Source organism: Mobula birostris, chromosome 2 (genome assembly GCF_030028105.1).
Source record: "Mobula birostris isolate sMobBir1 chromosome 2, sMobBir1.hap1, whole genome shotgun sequence".
NCBI classification, from domain to species: Eukaryota; Metazoa; Chordata; class Chondrichthyes; order Myliobatiformes; family Myliobatidae; genus Mobula; species Mobula birostris.
In genome coordinates this window covers 170,950,428-170,971,553 of record NC_092371.1, presented here as the reverse complement: position 1 = coordinate 170,971,553, position 21,126 = coordinate 170,950,428, and the positions used below count along the sequence as shown (strand labels likewise).

Sequence of the window (21,126 nt, the reverse complement as noted above, 5' to 3'; positions counted from 1 at the left end):
TCTTTTGCACAATGGTTGTTTGTCAGTCTTCGGTTGTGGGTAGAATTTCAATGACTCTGTTGTATTTCTTTATCCTACTGTGAATGCCTGCAAGAAAATGAATCTCAAGGTAGAATATGGTGGCATATGCGTTCTTTGACAGTATTTACTTTGACTTTGGCACCCTTGACACAACAAAATCACAGAAATATCAGTAAAACCAAAGTGACACTGGAACAAAGGGCCACAAAGTGAGCAGGTCACAGGTGAGTAAGTGCAGCTTGACAGAAGTGTGAACCACACCCTATCACCTTTTTGAAGAATGATACGAGACTGAGGAGCAGTAAATGGTCACATCTGTATTTTAGACACTCAACTGCCACTTTATTAGGTACACCTGTACACCTGCTAGTTAATGCAAATATTTAAATCAGCAAATCATGTGGCAGCAGCTCAACCCCATAGAAGCATGCAGGCATGGTCATGAGATTCAGTTGTTGTTCAGACCAAAGATTCCAATGGGGAAGAAATGTGATGAAAGTAACTCTGACCACGGAATAATTGTTAGTGGCAGACGGGGTGGTTTGATTATCTCAGAAACTTATGATTGTGAGGCTAACCACAGCTTCAATGCCATATTTAAGTTTGCTGACAACACCAGTGTCATTGGTTGAATCAAAGGTGGTGATGAATCAGCAGGGAGGAGGGAAATTAAAAATCTGATTGAATAGTACCACAACAACAACCCCTTACTCAATGTCAGCAAAAACGAAGAGCTGATTATTGACTACAAGATGAGGAAACCAAAGGTCCATAAGCCATTCCTCATCGGGAGATCAAAGGAGGAGAGGGTCAGCAACTTTAAATTCCTTGGCATTATCACTTCAGAGGATCTGTCCTGGGTTCAGCATGTTAGTGATATTAAAAAGAAAGCACAGCAGTGACCCTACTTCTTTAGAAGTTTGTGAAGATTCGGCATGTCATCTCTAACTTTGACAAACTTCTATAGGTGTGCGGTGACTGGTTCCATCACGACCTGGTGTGGAAACACCAATGCCCTTAAATGGAAAAGCCTACAAAACAGTAGTGGGTACCTACTACTATTAAAGCCTACAAACATTATGGATAAAACCTTCCCTACCTCTGAGCACATCTACATGGAGCACTGCACAGGACAGCAGCATCCATCATCAAGGACCTCCACCATCCGGGCCATGTTCTCTTCTGGCTGCTGCCATTAGGAAGGAGGTACAGGGGCCTCAGGACCCACACCCCCAGGTTCAGAAACAGTTATTACCCTTCAACCATCAAGCTCTTGAATCAAAGGGAAAAGCTTCATTCAACTTTGCTCATCCCAATACTGGACTGTCCCCAAAACATATGGAATCTTCATCTCATGTTCTCAATATTTATTGCTTATTTATTTATCATTATTATTTTGCTTCTTTTCTTTTTGTATTTGCACAGTTTGTTGTCTTTCGCACATTGGTTGTCCGTCTTGTTGTGTACAATTTTTCATTGATTTTATTGTGCTTAGAGTCATTGAGTTCTAGAGAAGCACAGCAGTGAAACTGGCCCTTTGGCCCATCTAGTCCATGCCAAAACCATTTAAGCTGCCTCCTCCCATCAACCTGCACCAGGACCATAGCTCTCCATATCCCTACTATCCATACACCTACCTATCCAGACTTCTCTTAAACATTGAAATCGAGCTCGCATGCACCACTTGTGCTGGCAGCTCATTCCACACTCTCATGACCCTCTGAGTGAAGAAGTTTACCCTCATAGAAACCATAGAAAAACTACAGCTCAGAAACAGGCCTTTTGGCCCTTCTTGGCTGTGCCGAACCATTTTCTGCCTAGTCCCACTGACCTGCACATGGACCATATCCCTCCATACACCTCCCATCCATGTATCTGTCCAAGTTATTCTTAAATGTTAAAAAAGAACCCACATTTACCACCTCGTCTGACAGCTCATTCCATACTCCCACCACTCTCTGTGTGAAGAAGTCCCCTCTAATGTTCCCCTTAAACTTTTCCCCCCTCACCCTTAACCCATGTCCTCTGGTTTTTTTCTCCCCTTGCCTCAGTGGAAAAAGTCTGCTTGCATTCACTCTAGCTATACCCATCATAATTTTATATACCTCTATCAAATCTCCCCTCATTCTTCTACGCTCCAGGGAATAAAGTCCTAACCTATTCAACCTTTCTCTGTAACTGAGTTTTTCAAGTCCTGGCAACATCCTTGTAAACCTTCTCTGCACTCTTTCAACCTTATTAATAACCTTCCTGTAATTTGGTGACCAAAACTGAACACAATACTCCAGATTTGGCCTCACCAATGCCTTATACAACCTCATCATAACATTCCAGCTCTTATACTCAATACTTTGATTAATAAAGGCTAATGTACCAAAAGCTCTCTTTACAACCCTATCTACCTGTGACGCCACCTTTAGGGAATTTTGTATCTGTATTCCCAGATCCCTCTGTTCTACTGCACTCCTCAGTGCCTTACCATTAACCCTGTATGTTCTACCTTGGTTTGTCCTTCCAACGTGCAATACCTCACACTTGTCTGTATTAAACTCCATCTGCCATTTTTCAGCCCATTTTTCCAGCTGGTCCAAGTCTCTCTGCAGGCTCTGAAAACCTTTCTCACTGTCTACTACACCTCTAATCTTCATATCATCAGCAAATTTGCTGATCCAATTTACCACATTATCATCCAAATCATTGACATAGATGACAAATAACAATGGACCCAGCACTGATCCCTATGGCACACCACTAGTCACAGGCCTCCACTCAGAGAAGCAATTCTCTACCATCACTCTCTGGCTTCTTCCATTGAGCCAATGTCTAATTCAATTTACCACCTCTCCATGTATACCTAGCGACTGAATTTTCCTAACTAACCTCCCATGCGGGACCTTGTCAAACGCCTTACTGAAGTCCATGCAGACAATATCCACTGCCTTCCCTTCATCCACTTTCCTGGTAACCTCCTCGAAAAACTCCAACAGATTGGTCAAACATGACTTACCACGCACAAAGCCATGTTGACTCTCCCTAATAAGTCCCTGTCTATCCAAATGCTTGTAGATTCTGTCTCTTAGTACTCCCTCCAATAACTCATGTTCCCCTTAAACTCCTCAGCTTTCTCCCTTGAGTTATGATCTCTGGTTGTAGTCCCACCCAACCTCAGTGGAAAAAACAGCTTACGTTTACCATCTCTAGGAAGAGGTACATCTCTAGGAAAAGGGGGAGGGGGGAAAAACCCAGAGGATGGGTAAGGGGTATAGTCAGAGGGACAGAGGGAGATAAAGGAGAGTGAGAGAAAGAATGTGTGTATATAAATAAATAACGGATGGGGTACGAGGGGGAGGTGGGGCATTAGTGGAAGTTAGAGAAGTCGATGTTCATGCCGTCAGGTTGGAGGCTACCCAGACGGAATATAAGGTGTTGTTCCTCCAACCGGAGTGTGGCTTCATCTTTACCTCTTCCTAGAGATGCTGCCTGGCCTGCTGTGTTCACCAGCAACTTTGATGTGTGTTGCTTGAATTTCCAGCATCTGCAGAATTCCTCGTGTTTACATTTACCATGTCTATCCTCCTCATTATTTGCATACCTCTATCATATCTCCTCTTCTATGTTCTAAAGAATATAGTCTGAATCTATTCAATCTTTTCTTATAACTTAGGTCCTCCTGACCCAGCAACATCCTTGTAAATATTTTTTCTGCACTCTTAACCTTGTTTAAATCTTTCCTGTAGGTAAGTAACCAAAACTGCACATAATACTCCAAATTAGGTCTCACCGACGTCTTGTACAACTGCAACGCAACATCCCATCTTCTGTATTCGATACTTCAATTCATAAAAGCCGAAGTACCAAAAGCTCTCTTTACGACCCTATCTACCTGAGACGCCACTTTCAAAGAATTATGTACCTGTATTCCCAGATCCCTCTGTTCTACCACACTCCTGAGTGTCCCACCATTCATTAACTATGACCTACCCTGGTTGGGCCTACTGAAGTGAAAAACCTCGTACATCTGCATTAAATTGCATCTGCCATTTTTCAGCCCAATTTTCCAGCGGATGCAGATCCCTCTGCAAGCCATGGTGGCCTTCCTGAACTGTCCGCTATACCCCCAATCTTGGTGTCATCAGCAAACTTGCTGATCCAGTTAACCACATTATCATCCAGATCATTAATATAGATGCAAACAACAAAGGACCCAGCGCCGATCCCTGCAGAATCACCACTAGTCACAGGCCTCCAGTCAGGGAGGCAACCTTCTACTACCACTCTTTGGCTTCTCCCACAAAGCCAATGTCTAATCCAATTTACTACTTCATCCTGAATGCCGAGCGATTGAACCTTCTTGACCAGCTTCCCATGCAGGACCTTGTGAAATGCCTTACCAAAGTACATCCACTTTCCTGGTAACCCTCAAAAAATTCTATAAGTTTGGTCAGACATGACCTACCACATATAAAGCCACGCTGACTATACCTAATCTGTCTATTTCTATCCAAATACTTGTATATCCGGTCCTTTAGAATATCTTCCAATAACTGATGTCAGACTCAGCGGCCTATAATTTCCAGGTTTCTGTTTAGAGCCTTTTTTAAACAGCGGAACAACACTGGTTATCCTCCAATCCTCTGGTACCTCTCCCGTCACTAAGGATATTTTCAATATCTCTGCTAGGGCCCCGGCAGCTTCTGCACTTGCTTCCCAAAGGAGCCAAGGGAACAACTTGTCAGGCACGGGGATTTATCCACCCTGATTTGCCTCAGGGTAGCAACACCTCCTCTTCTATACTGGATCCATGAAGTCGATGCTGCTTTGCCTCACCTCTATGCAGGAATTCGTCTCCATCTGTTTTGGCTTCACGCATGGATTGCCATTCTAGTCTTCCAGAGGACTAATTTTATCCCTAGCAATCCTTTTGCTCTCAACATACCTTTAGAATACCTGAAGTGTGCCTAATGTAGACTCCCTGTATACCCATGACTGTGTGGCAACCCACAGCTCCAACCTGCTAACTAAATTTGCTGACAGCACTACTTTGATTGGCTTAATCTCAAACAATAACGAGGTGACCCACAGGGAAGAAGTCATCTTTCTGCTTCAGAATACCTGCTTCAAATTATCCACCATTGTCCCTGTACCAAAAACAGACCAAGGTAACATGCCTGAACGACTGGTGTCCTGTCGCATTCAACTCAATAATAAGCAAGTGCTTTGAGAGGCTGGTCAAGGACGACATCTGCAGCTTGCTACCACCCAAACTGGACCCCCTACAATTCACCTACCGACACAACCGATCGACAGACGACACGATAGCCACTGTTCTACGTACCTTTCTTACACATCCGGAGAAGAAGGATGCTTATGTGAGAATGATGTTCTTGGACTACAGTTCAGCATTCTACTCCATAATTCCATCCAGCCTCAACAGAAGCTCAGAGACCTCGGCCTTGACCCTGGACTTCCTGTCAGATCGCCTGCAGGTGGTAAGAGTGGGCTCCCTCACCTCCACCCCTCTGACTCTCAATACAAGAGCCCCTCAGGCTGTGTACTAAGTCACCTCCTTTACTCCCTGTATACCAATGACTGTGTCGCCACCCACAACTCTAATCTGTTTATTCAATTTGCCGACGACACTACATTGATTGGTCTAATCTCAAACAATAACGAGGTGGCCTACAGGGAAGAAGTCATCTCTCTGACACAGTGGTGTCAAAAAACAACCTCTCTCTCAATGTCACAAAAACAAAGGAGCTGGTTGTGGGCTACAGGAGGAATGGAGACGGGCTAACCCCTATTGACATCAATGGATCTGGGGCTGAGAGGGTTAACAGCTTCAAGTTCCTCGGCATCCTCATCATCGAGGACCTCACGTGGTCTGTATACACCAGCTGTGTGGTCTCATATATATGAAGGATGTAAGAAATAAAGTCAATTCAATTCAATTCCTTCACCCTGTCTGCGAGAGCAACTTCTTGATTCCTGATTCCTTTCTTTGAATTTACTGTGAAGGCCCACAAGAAAATGAATCTCAGGGTTGTATACATGTACTTGGATAATAAATTTTCTTTGAACTTTGAACATGAATGTTTGTAGATAATATAAAGTCCCTGGGCCTATGCTCACTGGAGTTTAGAAGAATAAAAAAGGATCTCTTTGAAACCTATCAAATATTGAAAGGCCTAGATTGAGTGGACATAGTCAGGGTGTTTCTTTTCATGGGAGAGTATAGGACCAGGGGGAACAATTTCAGAATACAAGGACCTCACATTAGGACAGAGATGAAGAGAAATTTCTTCAGCCAGAGTGTGGTGAATCTGTGGAATTCATTGCCACAGACAGCTGTGGAGGCCAAGTCATAGAGTATATTTAAAGCAGAGGTTGATAAGTTCTTGATTCATAAAGGTTATGGGAAGAAGGCTGGAGTTGAGAGGGAAGGAGTTGGAGCTGGAATGGAGTTGAGAGGGTAAACAAATAAGCCCTGATTGAATGGCAGAGCAGACTGAGTGTGTCAATTGACCTAATTCCACTCCTATGTCTTATGGCCTTATAATTTGCCGCGCAAGTTAATAGGGTGGTTAAGAAGGCATTAGTCATTGGATTGAGTTCAGAGCCGTGAGGTAACTTTGTAGTTCCATGGAAGCCTGATTATCATGGCATATGCTGTGAAACGTGTTGTTCTGTGGCAGCAGTACAGTGCGTGACATTAAAAATTGCTATAATTTGCAGTAAAAGTAAGGATAAAGAGTGCAAAAGAGGAATAATGAGGTAGTGTTCATGGACTATTTAGAAAACTGATGGCAGAATGGAAGAAGCTGTTTCTAAAACGTTGATGTTAGTAATGAGAAGAGGGCATGGCCTGGCTGGTGAGAGGGGCCTTAATGATAGAATCTTGAGACACCGCTTTTTGAAATTGTTCTTGATGATGGGGAGGTTGGTGCCCATGATTCAGATGTCTCTGAGTTTACAGCCCTCTGTGCATCAGAGTGTCCTTACCAGGCTGTGATGCAACCAATCAGAATGCTAACCATAGTACATCTGTAGAAATTTGCTGGAGTCCTGTTAACACAGCAGATCTCCACAAGCTCCTAGTAAAGTATAGCTGCTGGCATGTCGGTTTTGTGTTGAGCCCAAGATAGATCCTCTGAGATTTTGATAGCCAGGAATTTGAGAGGATGTAATGGTGATGCTGTTGAAAGTGAGGCAAATGGGCATGTCTACTGGATTATGCTGATCTTTTGTGCAATGGCAGATGGAGTTCCATCTTGGCATGTGTGCGGTGATGTAGTTTGGGAAGACTAATATGGGTGGGGCATACACTAGGGCACTAGGGAGTTTTGAGGAACTGACAAACCTCAGTGCACAAGGATCCCAAAAGCTGGCAACACAGGTAGATAAGATGGTGGAAGAAGAGCTCATTGTCATGTTCGAACTTGGAATTCATTGAGAAGGTGGTGAAGGGAATGTCTGACTTTCTTAGGGTGAGATGAGAGATGTCAGAGGGAGAATGAAAAGAGATTTGGAACTTCCAACCTATGGGAATACTGTAGAATTTCGAAGGAGTCCATCAAACCACCTCCCAGCTTTCATCTTTCTACGAATATAATAGTATCACCGTAGCTTAGCGGTTTGTGCAACACTTTATAGCACCAGTGATCAGCAATTGTGCTTCCATTCCCACCACAGTCTGTAAGGAGTTTGTACATTCTCCCTGTGACTGTATGGGTTTCCCCACATTCCAAAGATGTACAGGTTAGGGTTAGTAAGTTGTGGGGATGTTATGTTTAGTCTCAGAATCATGGTGACACTTGAGGGCTGACCCACCAGCACACCCTCAGATTATGTGGCCGTTGGCACGAACAACACGGTTCATTGTGTATTTTGATGCTTCAATTTACATGTGACAAGTAAAATGGATCTTTAAACTTTCTCTAATGTTTGGAGATAGTTTTGTTTATATTTATTAATAGAGAGCAATAGATATTCATGTTCAAACCAAATTTAGTATCAAAATACATATATGTCACCATATACAACCTTGAGATTCTATTTCTTGCAGACATTCACGGTAAATACAAGAAGCACAAGTGAGTCAGTGAAAGACCGCAGCCAACAAGATGGCCAAACAGCCAATGTGTAAAAGACAATAACCTGTGCAAATACAAAAAAAAGGACAAAAAAGAAATAAGCAATAAATATTGAGAACATGAGATGAAGAGTCCTTAAAAGTGAGTCCATAATCTGTTGGGCGAAAAAAGTTGAGTGAAGTTATTTCCTTTGGTTCCAGAGCCTGATGTTTGAGGGGTAATAACTGCTCCTGAACCAGATGGTATGTGCCCTGAGGTATCTCTACATTCTTCCTGATGGCAGCAGTGAGATGACAGCGATGTCCAGGTGGTGGAGTCCCTGATGATGGATGCTGCTTTCCTGAGATAGCACTCCATGTAGATGTGTGCAATCGTGGGGAGGGTTTTTACTCAGAACCAGAATCAGGTTTATTATCACCGGCATGTGACATGAAATCTGTTAACTTAGCAGCAGCAGCTCGATGCAATACATAATATAGAAGAAAAAATAAATAAATAAATAAATAAATAAATAAATCGATTACAGTATACGTATATTGAATAGATTAAAAATCATGCAAAAACAGAAGTACTGCATATTAAAAAAAAGTAATGTCCAAGTGTTCAACGTCCATTTAGGAACCGGATGGCAGAGGCGAAGAGGCTGTTCCTGAATCGCTGAGTGTGTGCCTTCAGGCTTCTGTACCTCCTACCTGATGGTAGCAGTGAGAAAAGGGCATGCCCTGGGTGCTGGAGGTCTTTAATAATGGACGCTGCCTTTCTGAGACACTGTTCCCTGAAGATGCCCTGGGTACTTTGTAGGCTAGTACCCAAGATGGAGCTGACTAGATTTACAACCTTCTGCAGCTTCTTTCGGTCCTGTGCAGTAGCCCCTCCATACCAGACGGTGATGCAGCCTGTCAGAATGCTCTCCACAGTGCAGCTATAGAAGTTTTTGAGTGTATTTGCTGACATGACAAATCTCTTCAAACTCCGAATAAAGTATAGCTACTGTCTTGCTTTCTTTATAACTACATCGATATGTTGGGACCAAGTTAGATTCTCAGCGATCTTGACACCCAGGAACTTTAAACTGCTCACTGTCTCCACTTCTGATCTCTCTGAGGATTGGTATGTGTTCCTTCGTCTCACCCTTCCTGAGGTCCACTATCAGCTCTTTTGTCTTACCGATACTGAGTGCCAGGTTGTTGCTGTGACACCACTCCACTAGTTAGCGCATCTCACACCTGTGCGTCCTCTCGTCACCACCTAAGATTCTACCAACAATGGTTGTATCGTCAGCAAATTTATAGATGGTATTTGAGCTATGCTTAACCACACAGTCATGTGTATATAGAGAGTAGAGCAGTGGGCTAAGCACACACCCCTGAGGTGCACCAGTGTGGATCCTCAGCAAGGAGGATATGTAGTCACCAATCCACACAGATTGTGGTCTTCTGGTTAGGAAGTTGAGGATCCAGTTGCAGAGGAGGTACAGAGGTCTGCAACTTCTCAATCAGGATTTGGGAATGATGGTATTAAATCTGATGAACAGCATTCTGACAGAGGTGTTTGTGTTGTCCAGGTGGTCTAAAGTCGTGTGGTGAGCCATTCAGATTGTGTCTGCTGTTGACCTATTGTGACGATAGGTAAATTGCAATGGGTCCAGGTCCTTGCTGAGACAGGAGTTCAGTCTAGTCATGACCAACCTCTCAAAGCATTTCAGCACTGTAGATGTGAGTGCTACCAGGTGATAGTCATTAAAGCAGCTCACATTATTCTTCTTACGCACTGGTATAATTGTTGCCTTTTTGAAGAAAGTGGGAACTTCCACCCATAGCAGTGAGAGGTTGAAAATGTCCTTGAATCCAACTGATTGTTGGTTGGCAAGGGTTTTCAAAGCCTTACCAAGTATTCCATCGGGACCTTCCGCCTTGCAAGGTTTCACTCTCTTTAAAGGCAGCCTAACATCGGCTTCTGAGACAGAGGTCACAGGGTATTCAGGTGCAGCAGGGATCTTCACAGCTGTAGTTGTGTTCTCCCTTTCAAAGCGTGCATAGAAGGCATTGAGTGCATCTGGTAGTGAAGCATCGCTGCCATTCATACTATTGGGTTTCGCTTTGTAGGAAGTAATGTCTTGCAGACCCTGCCAGAGTTGCCATGCATCCGATATTGCCTCCAGCTTCATTTGAAATCGTCTCTTCACCCTTGAAATAGCCCTCTGCAAATCATACCTGGTTTTCTGGTACAGGCCTGGGTCACCAGACTTGAATGCCACAGATCTAGCCTTCAGCAGACGACGTACCTCCTGTTTCATCCACGGCTTTTGGTTTGGGAATGTACAGTAAGTCTTTGTAGGTACACACTCATCCACACAGGTTTTAATGACATTAGTAACAACTGCAGCATACTCAACCAGGTTCAAAAATGAATCCCTGAATACAGTCCAGTCCACTGATCCAAAGCAGTCCTGTAGGCGCTCCTGTGCTTCCCTTGTCCATACCTTCTTGGTCCTCACTACTGGTGCTGCAGTCTTCAGTCTCTGTCTATACTCAGGGAGTCGAAGTACAGCCAGACGATCAGACTTCCCGAAGTGAGGGCATGGAATAGCATGGTAGGCATTCTTGATGGTGGTGTAGCAATGATCCAGTGAGTTGTTTCCTTTAGTATTGCAAGTGATCTATTGATGGTAGTTCTTAGTGATTTTTTCAGACTGGCCTGGTTAAAATCTCCCAAAACAATGGTGAAGGCATTAGGATGCACTATTTCATGCACGTTGATCCCATTGCTCAGATCATCTAAAGCCTGATTGATATAGGCCTGAGGTGGAATGTATACCACTACCAAAATGACCCCGGAGAACTCCCGTGGCAGGTAAAAAGAACGGCACTTAACTGCTAGATATTCCAGGTCTGGTGAGCAGAATTGTGGGAGCACTGGTATATTTGTGCACCAAGAAGAGTTGATCATGAGGCATACTCCTCCACCTCTGCTTTTGAGAGACTCCATAGATCTATCCTAACGGTGTATAGTAAACCCGTCAATCTGAATTGCTGCATCGGTACGGAAGGGGTTAACCAGGATTTCGTGAGACAATGGACACACGCGGTCCTAATGTCCCTCTGATTCAGCAACCTAGCTCTGAGATCATTGATTTTATTCACCAGAGACTGCACATTTGCTAGCAAGATAGTCGGTATAGGGAGTTTAAAACCCTATTTCCTTAAACGCACTTGTAACCCCACTAACCCCACTCTGCAGCCACGCTTCTTCCATGGTAATCTATGTGGGCACCTCCAACCACAATCGGTGTTGTTTCCATCAGTTTTAAGCAGCAATAGTTTGTTTAAACACATTAAGGTATCTTTATTGACTATACTGATCTTGGAAGCAGTTGTGCTTTTTAGCTGTATCAGGCTGAAATGAGAATATTTAATCATATCCATTGAGAGTACTGCTGCTAATCAAGTCGCCCCTAGGCTCCCCGGAACTCGTGATAGCCTAGGCCGTATCCACTGCCTTTGTAAGATTTTCCATTCAAGGGCATTGGTGTTTCCATACCAGGCTGTGATGTAACCAGTCAATATATTCTCCACCACAAATCTCGGTCCTGCTGACATTGAGTGATGGTTCAGTGTTGTAGCACCACTCAGCGAGATTTTAAATCTTTCTCCTAGATGTTGATTAGTCACTACCTTTGATTTGGCCAACATTTCTGGTGTCATCAGCAGACTTAAATATGGCATTTAAGCTGTTCTTAGCCACACAGTCATAAGTGTAAAGTGAGTAGAGTAGAGGGCTAGGCACACAGCCTTGTGGTGCATCTGTGCTGATGGAGGTCGTGGAGGAGATATTACCAATCCAAACTGACCGGCTCTGCAAGTGAGGAAATCAAGGATCCAATTGTACAAGGAGGTATTGAGACCAAGATCTTGAAGCTTATTGATTAGTTTTGAGGAGATGGTAGTATTAAATGCCAAGGTGTAGTTAATGAAGAGTATCCTGATGTATGCACTTTCAACGTCCAGATGTTCCAGGGTTGAGTGAAGAACCAATGAAATGGTATCTGCTGTAGACTGTTGCTCAAGTAGGTAAAATGGAACAGATCTAATTCACTTCTCAGGCAGGAGTTGATATGTTTCATCACCAACTTCTCAGAGCACTTCATCACCCTGGATGTTATTGCTACTGGGTGATAGGCATTGAGGCAGGTTAGCGTATTCTTGAATTATATAGGTACATTACCATAAAGTACCTGCACAATCGAAGCCTGCTTGAGCAGGTGGGTACCTCAGACTGCTGAAGCGAGAAGTTAAAGATGTCTGTGAACACTTCAGTCAGCACTCGGCTGGGTACCTCATCTGGGCCAATTAATTTTCATGGTTCACTTTCCAGAAGGATGCTCTCATGTCAGCCTCAGAGACCGGAATCACAGGTTTATCAGAGATTCTGGGAGTTCTTGAAGGTGCCTCCATATTTTGATAGTCTAAATGAACATTAAAGTCATTGGGCTCATCTAGGAGTGAAACCGTGTTGTCACTTATGGTGAGTATGATAAACACAAGAGATTCTACAGATGCAGGAACTCCAGAGTAACACACTCAAAATGATTGAGAAACTTAACAGGAAAGGAATAAGGAGTCGACATCTTGGCCCAAAACATTAACACTTTTTTTCCTTTTTATAGACCTGTTGAGTTCCTCCAGCATTTTGTGAGATTAAAACATGATTGATTATGTGGTATCATCCTGTGTTCATTGATCCAGCCTTGTTCTATTGCTGCTATCCATGGGGTCAGCAAGGCTGTTGGATGCTGTTAATGGGAACTGGTCTCGATTACATTTTCCGTTTGTGTTACAGGAATTTGTGATGATCGTGGTGTTCGGACTGGAGTTCATCATGCGGATATGGGCAGCGGGCTGTTGCTGTCGGTATCGTGGGTGGATGGGCCGTGTTCGCTTTGTGCGGAAGCCTTTCTGCATCATTGGTAAGTGCCTGCCCGAGTGAGGAAGAGTTGTGGAAGTATTGCCAGGTCTACCAATAGGGGGTAGTGGCCGATTATTAGGAGCAACACAGGCGTGGATGTTGGTCCTGAGTTAAGACCATAAAACATAAGTGCAGAATTAGGCCATTCAATGTCTGCTCCACCATTCCACCATCGCTGATTTATTATCCCTCTTAACCTCATCCTCCTGTCTTCTTCCTGAAACCTTTGACACCCTTATTAATCAAGAACCTATCAACCTCTTCTTTAAATGTACCCAGTGATGGTGTCCACAGCCACCTGTGGCAATGAATTCCTCAGATTCACCACCCTCTGTGCAAGAAATTCCTCCTCATCTCTGTTCTAAAGAGACATTCTCCTATTCCGAAGCTGTACCCTCTGTTCCTAGACACCTCCGACATGGGAAATGTGCTCTCCATGTCCACTCTATCTAGGGTTTTCAATACTCAATAGGTTTCAATGAAACACTTCCCGCCCCCCCCCCCCGATTTTTCTAAACTCCAGTGAGTTCAGGCCCAGTGCCATCTAAAATCTAAAGTTTCTGTACATTAACCCTTTCATTCCTTGGATCATTCTCATGAACCTCCTCTGAAGTTGTCCAGAGACTGGAGGAACAACACCTCACATTCCATCTGGGTGGTCTACAACCCAATGGCATGAACATGGATGAGTGGGGTATGAAGGGCTGTGATGTGACTGAGGATTAGGCAGTAAAGCAGGGTAGTACAGACTGGGTGGGCCGAAGGGCCTGTTTCTGTGCTGTAGCACTCTATGACTGCAGCATTCCATTCCATTTCCTTTCTGATGACAGCAGTGAGCTTGGCCTGGATAGTGAGGGTTCTTAATGATCAACGGTGCTTTGTGTAGATGGTCTCATTGGTGGGGAGAATTTTACCCATGATGCACCAGGCTATATCTGTCACTTTTTGTAGGCTTGCCCATTGAGAGGTATTGGTGTTTTCATACCAGGCCAGTCAATGTTGCAACCAGTCAATATTCTTTCCACTGCACCTCGATAGAAGATTGTCAGAGTCCACCTGGATTTCTCCCTTGGCCTACCCTTCCAATTCCCACCCTCCTTCTATTTCCATCTGCTCCTCATCCCTCCCTCATCTGATTACACCAATCACTTTCCAGCCTCTGTTTCTACCTTCCTGCCTACTCCACATAGTAAGATATATCTTGCTAAGTGAGGGTCCAAGGGTAGGGATTGTCAACAATTCTTCCCCAACACACTCCACCACCCCACAGATGCTGCTTGACTCTGAGTGGTGGGGGAGGCAGAAGAAGTAAGAAGCAGGGAGGTGATAGGTGGAAGGGCTGAAGGGCTGCAGGGCTGAAGAAGAAGTAATCTGATAGGAGAGGAGAGTGGACCTTGGGAGAAAGGGAACAACAAGGGAAACCAGAGGGAAGTGATGAGCAGGTGATGAGAAGAGAAGTGAGAGGGTAATCAGAATAAGGAATGGAAAAAGAGTGAAGGACGGAGGGGGAGAAATTACCAGAATTTGGAGAAATTCTTGTTCATACCATCAGGTTGGAGGCTACCCAGACAGAATACTTTGCATGACTGGCCAGCATTTTGTATGTGTTGCTCTCCAAGGTGTATTTGTAGAAATTTGCCAGAATATTCTGTGACATACCACAAAGATTTTGTATCGCTGCTTACCAAGGAAGACATCTACCACAAGCCTCCACAGGCAAAGGGGTTGCCAGGATACTGGCTGATGTAAAAATAGACAAGAAGTGCCAATGGAAAAGGTGATGGAAATTCCAATGGATGGCATCCAATTAAATTAAAGATTTGCTTTATTTGTCACGTGTACATCAAAACATCACAACATGAATTGCGATGCTTTGTTTGCATCAAAGCAGAGAGGATTGTGATGAGTAAAGGGCTCTCCAAGGATCATCACCTTGACGCAGTCTGGTGGAGAGGCTTGTGCGTTCCTGAGATCCGGAGAGCGATGACATGTGGAGTTTCGCCATGTGGTGCTTCACTCCTTGTCACCTTTGGTGGTGAAGTCAAGGCGGAGATTCCAGACAAAGAGCGATCCAACCAAGACCTCAACAGTGGAACTGGCCATCTTGTACTCCATGCCACTGGACCCTGACCCTGACCCTGATCTGCCAAGGACCGTGTGGTGGCTGCCCATGCATCAGACTCCCTACATTAAACCAAGTTACACATAGGCATTCTCCATTAAGGGAATACACTCTAACATCCTGGTTATGTGGATCCCGGATCAGCCTCGATAGCCAGCTGAGGACCCAACTAAAGGTAACCTCTTTGGATAACATCACATGCAACTCAAGTGCTTGCACTCCCACAAATGATGGGGTAATAGATTGTTTGAAGATAAAAGATAACGACAAGCTTTATTTGTCACATGCACTGCACACCTAAACACAGCGAGAAGCATCATTTGCATCAATGACCAATGCAGCCCAATGATGCACTGAGGATAGCCCACAGGTGTCGCCACACTTCCAGCACCAGCGTAGCAAGCCCACAACTTACTAACCTTAACCGTACACCTTTGGAATGTGGGAGGAAACTGGAGCACCCGGATGAAACCCACATGGTCATGGGGAGAATGTACAAGCTCTTTACAGACAGCGACATGCATTGAAGCCCAATCAGCGATCGCTGGTGCTGGCGCTCTAAAGCCATGCAATAACCGTTACGCTGACTGCGCTGCCCAGCTGCGGATACTGGTTTGTTCCAGGCAGTGAAATTCTTCCAAACCACTTAGTTACGAGGCTGGCACAAGATCGGAGAACAGGGAGGAAGGATAACTACCTGGTCAATGAAGGAGATGGAGAAGTTTCTAGAAATGAGAAGCTGGGAAATTATTAAAATCAGAATCAGAATCAGGTTTATTATTACTGATATACGTATGTTGCCAAATGTAATGTTTTGCAGCAGCAGTACAATGCAATACATAAAACATACCATAAATTACAATAAGAAATATATATTAAAAATAAATAAATCAAGCCAAAAGAGAGCAAAATTAGTGAAATAGTGTTCAAGATTCATTGTCCATTCAGAAATTTGATGGCAAAGGGGAAGAAGCTGTTCCTAAAACATTGAGTGTGTGTCTTCAGGCATATGTACTTCTTCCTTGATGGTAGCAACAAGGGGGCATGTCCTGGATGGTAGGATTTCTTAATGATGGATGCCACATTTTTGAGGTATCCTCAAAGGTGGGGAGTCTAGTGTCTGTGTTGGAGCTGGTTGAGTTTACAACCCACCACAGCTTTTTCCAAACCTGTGCATTGGCACCTTCATATCAGACAGTGATGTAATCAGTTAGAATGCTCTCCATGGTATATCTGTATAAATTTGATAGATTAGTAACTGAATTAGATTTGTAACTAAATTAAATTAGTGATTAAATTAGATTAGTAATTCAGTGTGAGAGCATGATCTAAATTCACAAGGGCCAATAAAGATTTGGAAAGGACCTTCAACCCAACTGGTTAAAACATCCTTCAAGCCTCCTCCCTTCCCATTTTCTCCACCTGATCAACATATTCTCCTACCCTTTTATCCTCTATAGCACCAATTAATGATGTCAAACTACCTCACCCTGCAAGTGGAGTTTCTGAATCAGATTAAGCCAAGTCCATCCCTGCTCTGTCCTGATGAATTACTGCAGATTTACTCTCAGGAATTTTTAAGTTAAATTCTATCCAGCAAGGTAAAACTGGACTTCAGTGAGTAATGAGGTGGTAAACAGGTCCATTTGGAAGAGTCATTAATGCTGTTACCAGTTGCCAAGGTGACAGTGTCAATAAATCTTGGAAAAGAATTGTCTAAATGAAGTTCAAACATTTTTCTGGAAATTACAGTGACCCTGCTTAGACACACTCAATTCCAGATTATTTAATGTCATTTCCTGTGCACAGTGTAAGGAGAAGCAAATAATTGTTACTCCAGATCTGACGCAGCACAAAAAAAACACAAGTTAAAGAACAAATAACAATTTAAAAACACACAATAAATATAAATATATAAGATAGCTTATATACACAGTTTGATTGTATGTCCACTGACAAGAAATAATAAAGTAGTGGTGGAGTTAGTGGGTGGAGGTGTTGATCTGCCTTACTGCTTGGGGAAAGTAACTGTTTTTGAGTCTGGTGGTCCTGGTGTGGATGTTATGTAGCCTCCTCTCTGATGGGAGTAGGACCAACAGTCCATGAGCCAAATGGGTGGGATCCTTCATGATGTTACAGGCCTTTTCCCAGCACCTTTCTGTAGGTATGTCCTTGATAGCATATGGGCTCAAATACATTATCTAAATCAGCGGTCCCCAACCACCGAGCCGCAGACCGGTACCGGGCCGCAAGGAAACGATATGATTTGGCGATATGGGTCAGCTGCACCTTTCCTCATTCCCTGTCACGCCCACTGTTGAGCTTGAATGCATGTGAGGTCATTACCCGCGCGTCATCCGTGTCAGCGCGGGAAGGAGATCAACTCCATGAGCTTGCAAATGACGGCGGGCTGAAAAGTATGTTTGACATAACAGCTCTGCCAGCATTCCGGATCAAAGTCAAGGCTAAATATCCTGAGATAGTCAGGAAAGCACTGAAAATGTTGCTTCCATTTCCAACATATCTCTGCAATGAATGCAACGAAAACTAAATTGGGGAATAGACTGGACATAAGGAACCCCCTTCGAGTATCGCTGTCTCCCATCACCCCTCGATGGGACCGTCTTGTTGCAGGGAAACAAGCCCAGGGCTCCCACTGATTCAGCGGTATTGGTGCGTTGCAATAATTTTATATGTTCATACGAGGGAAATATGCGCTGTATGTTTGATATCCAAACGTTACTTAAAATATTATGATGCTATTATAAGTGACTTATATAACCATGTAACAATTACGGCAGGGAAACAGGCAATCTCGCCCCTTCTAGTCCGTACCGAACGCTATTCTCACCTAGTCCCACCGACCTGCACTCAGCCCATAACCCTCCATTCCTTTCCTGTCCATATACCCATCCAATTTTTCTTTAACCTCTACCACTTCTACTGGAAGTTCGTTCAACACTTCAAGCTCCCCTGTCCTCCCCTGATAATTGTCTTATCGCTATATTCATGCCAGGAAAATATGCGCTGTGTGTTTAATATTAAATTCGTTAGATAAACCCTTTTAGAAACGAAATTGAGTGTATTAGCCACTTATCACCCATATTCCGGTCGTGATTAACCCGCAGCCACCGCCGCCACCAGAATTGGCAAAAACAATTTTTAGGAAATCGGCACCTAATACGCATGCGCACTAGTGCCCGCGCAAGGCTTCATGGTCATTGTAGTCTTTGCGGGGTAAGCCCAACGTATTTGACTGCTACTCTTGTACGTTGGCTACCCTACCCCACCCCCATTCGGCCGGTCCGCAAGAATATTGTCAATATGAAACCGGTCCGCAGTATGAAAAAGGTTGGGGACCCCTGATCTAAATGATACACAGGAACAGATAATGAAATTTTAATCTTAAACAAGCATTCAATTGACCATCAATGTATTGTTTAAGGGGGATTTGGGGTAACCTGTGAAATGACTCTCTAACTTCAAAAACTGAAGGGACAAATATTTCATGCCAGAGGCATCAGTAATTCAGGATGACACACATAAGATGCCGGAGGAGCTCAGCAGGTCAGGCAGCACCTAAGACATTGAATAAACAATTGATGTTTCGGGCCGAGACCCTTCATCAGGACAGGAAAGGAATGAGGAAGAAGCCAGAATAAGAAGTTAGGAGGAAGGGAATGAGTGCAAGCTGGCAGGTGACAGGTGAGACCAGGTGAGGGGGAAGAGGATGGGTTGGGGATGTAGGATGAAGTGAGAAGCTGGAAGGTGACAGGTGGAAAAGGTAAAGACTGAAGAAAAAGGAATATCATAGGAGAGAAGAGTGGACCATGGGCGAAAAGGAAGGAGGAGGTGCACCAGAGGCATGTGAGAAGAGAAGCGGTAAGAGGGGGGCCAGAATGGGGAATGGAAAAAGAGAGAAGGAAGAGGGGGAAGAAATGAACAGAAATTAGAAAAATCAATATTCATGCCATCAATTTAGAGGCTACCCAGACAGAATATGAGGTGTTGCTCCTCCAACCTAAGAGTGGTCTCATTGTGGTAGTAGAGTTCATGGACTGACATGTTGGAATGTGAATGAGAAGTAGAATTAAAATGGTTGTCCACCAGGAAATTCCATCTGTTGTGGTGGATGGAGCGAAAGTGATTCAGGATGCATATCACCAAGGTGTTGTACATTAATGTGGTTTCATTAGAGAAAGAAGGGAGGAAAATAAACAAAAAATCTGCAGGCACTGGAAATTTGAAGTCAAAGGCAGACAACACAGGAAGCACTTGACGGGTCAGACAGTACCTGTGGAGAAACATTAGCAGCAAATAAAATGCTGGAGGAACTCAGCAGGTCATGTGGAGGGAATTGTTCAGTCCACGCTTCAGGATAAGACCTTTCATCTGGACTGTCAGAAACACAGGGTTCTGAAAAATGAGCAATATCCAGCCAAGGATGGTTTACAGATAGCGGCAGTTAACCCAGGCAAGAAAAGTCTTTGAAGAGCATAGCTTCCCTTTGTACAGCAGGGAACCTGAGTCATTTGGCATATGGAGACAAGATGAGGATGTAATAGAAGAATGCAAGACACACACAATTATTTTACTAACTTCACAGTTAGTTTAGGTTATTAGCTTGTAGTTTCTAGTGACTTTAAACTGATGGTCACTGTATTATGATGGTCATTGATCTTGCAGATAAAGAATTTGAACATACAGTGTTCATCGAATGGTCAATAATTGAATCCACTAGTCCATTCTGTATAAAAGTTGCATTTCTCTGTGCAGAACCGTCTGGTGACAGGGACCATGCTGTTCTCCCTGTGCATCAGAAAATGAAGTGTGATTGAGGAATAGAACATAGAGAACATAGAACATAGAATAGTACAGCACAGTACAGGCCCTTCGGCCCACAATGTTGTGCCGACCCTCAAACCTCGCCTCCCATATAAGCCCCCACCTTAAATTCCTCCATATACCTGTCTAGTAGTCTCTTAAACTTCACTAGTGTATCTGCCTCCACCACTGACTCAGGCAGTGCATTCCATGCACCAACCACTCTCTGAGTAAAAAACCTTCCTCTAATATCCCCATTGAACTTCCCACCCCTTACCTTAAAGCCATGTCCTCTTGTATTGAGCAGTGGTGCCCTGGGGAAGAGGCGCTGGCTATCCACTCTATCTATTCCTCTTATTATCTTGTACACCTCTGTCATGTCTCCTCTCATCCTCCTTCTCTCCAAAGAGTAAAGTCCTAGCTCCCTTAATCTCTGATCAAAATGCATACTCTCTAAACCAGGCAGCATCCTGGTAAATCTCCTCTGTACCCTTTCCAATGCTTCCATATCCTTCCTATAGTGAGGCAACCAGGACTGGACACAGTACTCCAAGTGTGGCCTAACCAGAGTTTTATAGAGCTGCATCATTACCTCGCGACTCCTAAACTCTATCCCTCGACTTATGAAAGCTAACACCCCATAAGCTTTCTTAACTACCCTATCCACCTGTGAGGCAACTTTCAGGGATCTGTGGACATGTACCCCCAGATCCCTCTGCTCCTCCACACTACCAAGTATCCTGCCATTTTCTTTGTACTCTGCCTTGGAGTTTGTCCTTCCAAAGTGTACCACCTCACACTTCTCCGGGTTGAACTCCATCTGCCACTTCTCAGCCCAATGAGTTTAAGTTTTCAGAGTCCAGTTAATGAGCAACAACACCAGTGCATCCTTAGTTCCCGTTGGTAATTAACACAAACTATGCATTTCAATGTATGTATTGATGATTAGAGACATAGAGTACTGCAGCACAGAAACAGACCCTAGCCCTCCACTGCCTGTAAGTTCTCCCCTTTTCCAACAAGTGATCCCATTACTCCAATTGTTTCAAAATAATGAATATGTTTCAAATGCTGCAGCAAAACTCTGTGCATGGGAACGTGAAA

General features: G+C 43.9%; 1 protein-coding gene across 1 annotated transcript in view; it reads left to right on the top strand.

Annotated features, from left to right (window-relative positions):
• Nucleotides 1–21,126, top strand: part of kcnq5a (potassium voltage-gated channel, KQT-like subfamily, member 5a) — a 385,749-nt gene that overhangs the window by 290,145 nt on the left and 74,478 nt on the right. The window contains exon 3 of the mRNA XM_072278222.1: nt 12,951–13,077. Coding sequence (XP_072134323.1) covers nt 12,951–13,077 — 127 coding nt within the window. The remainder of the gene's footprint in view (nt 1–12,950; nt 13,078–21,126) is intronic.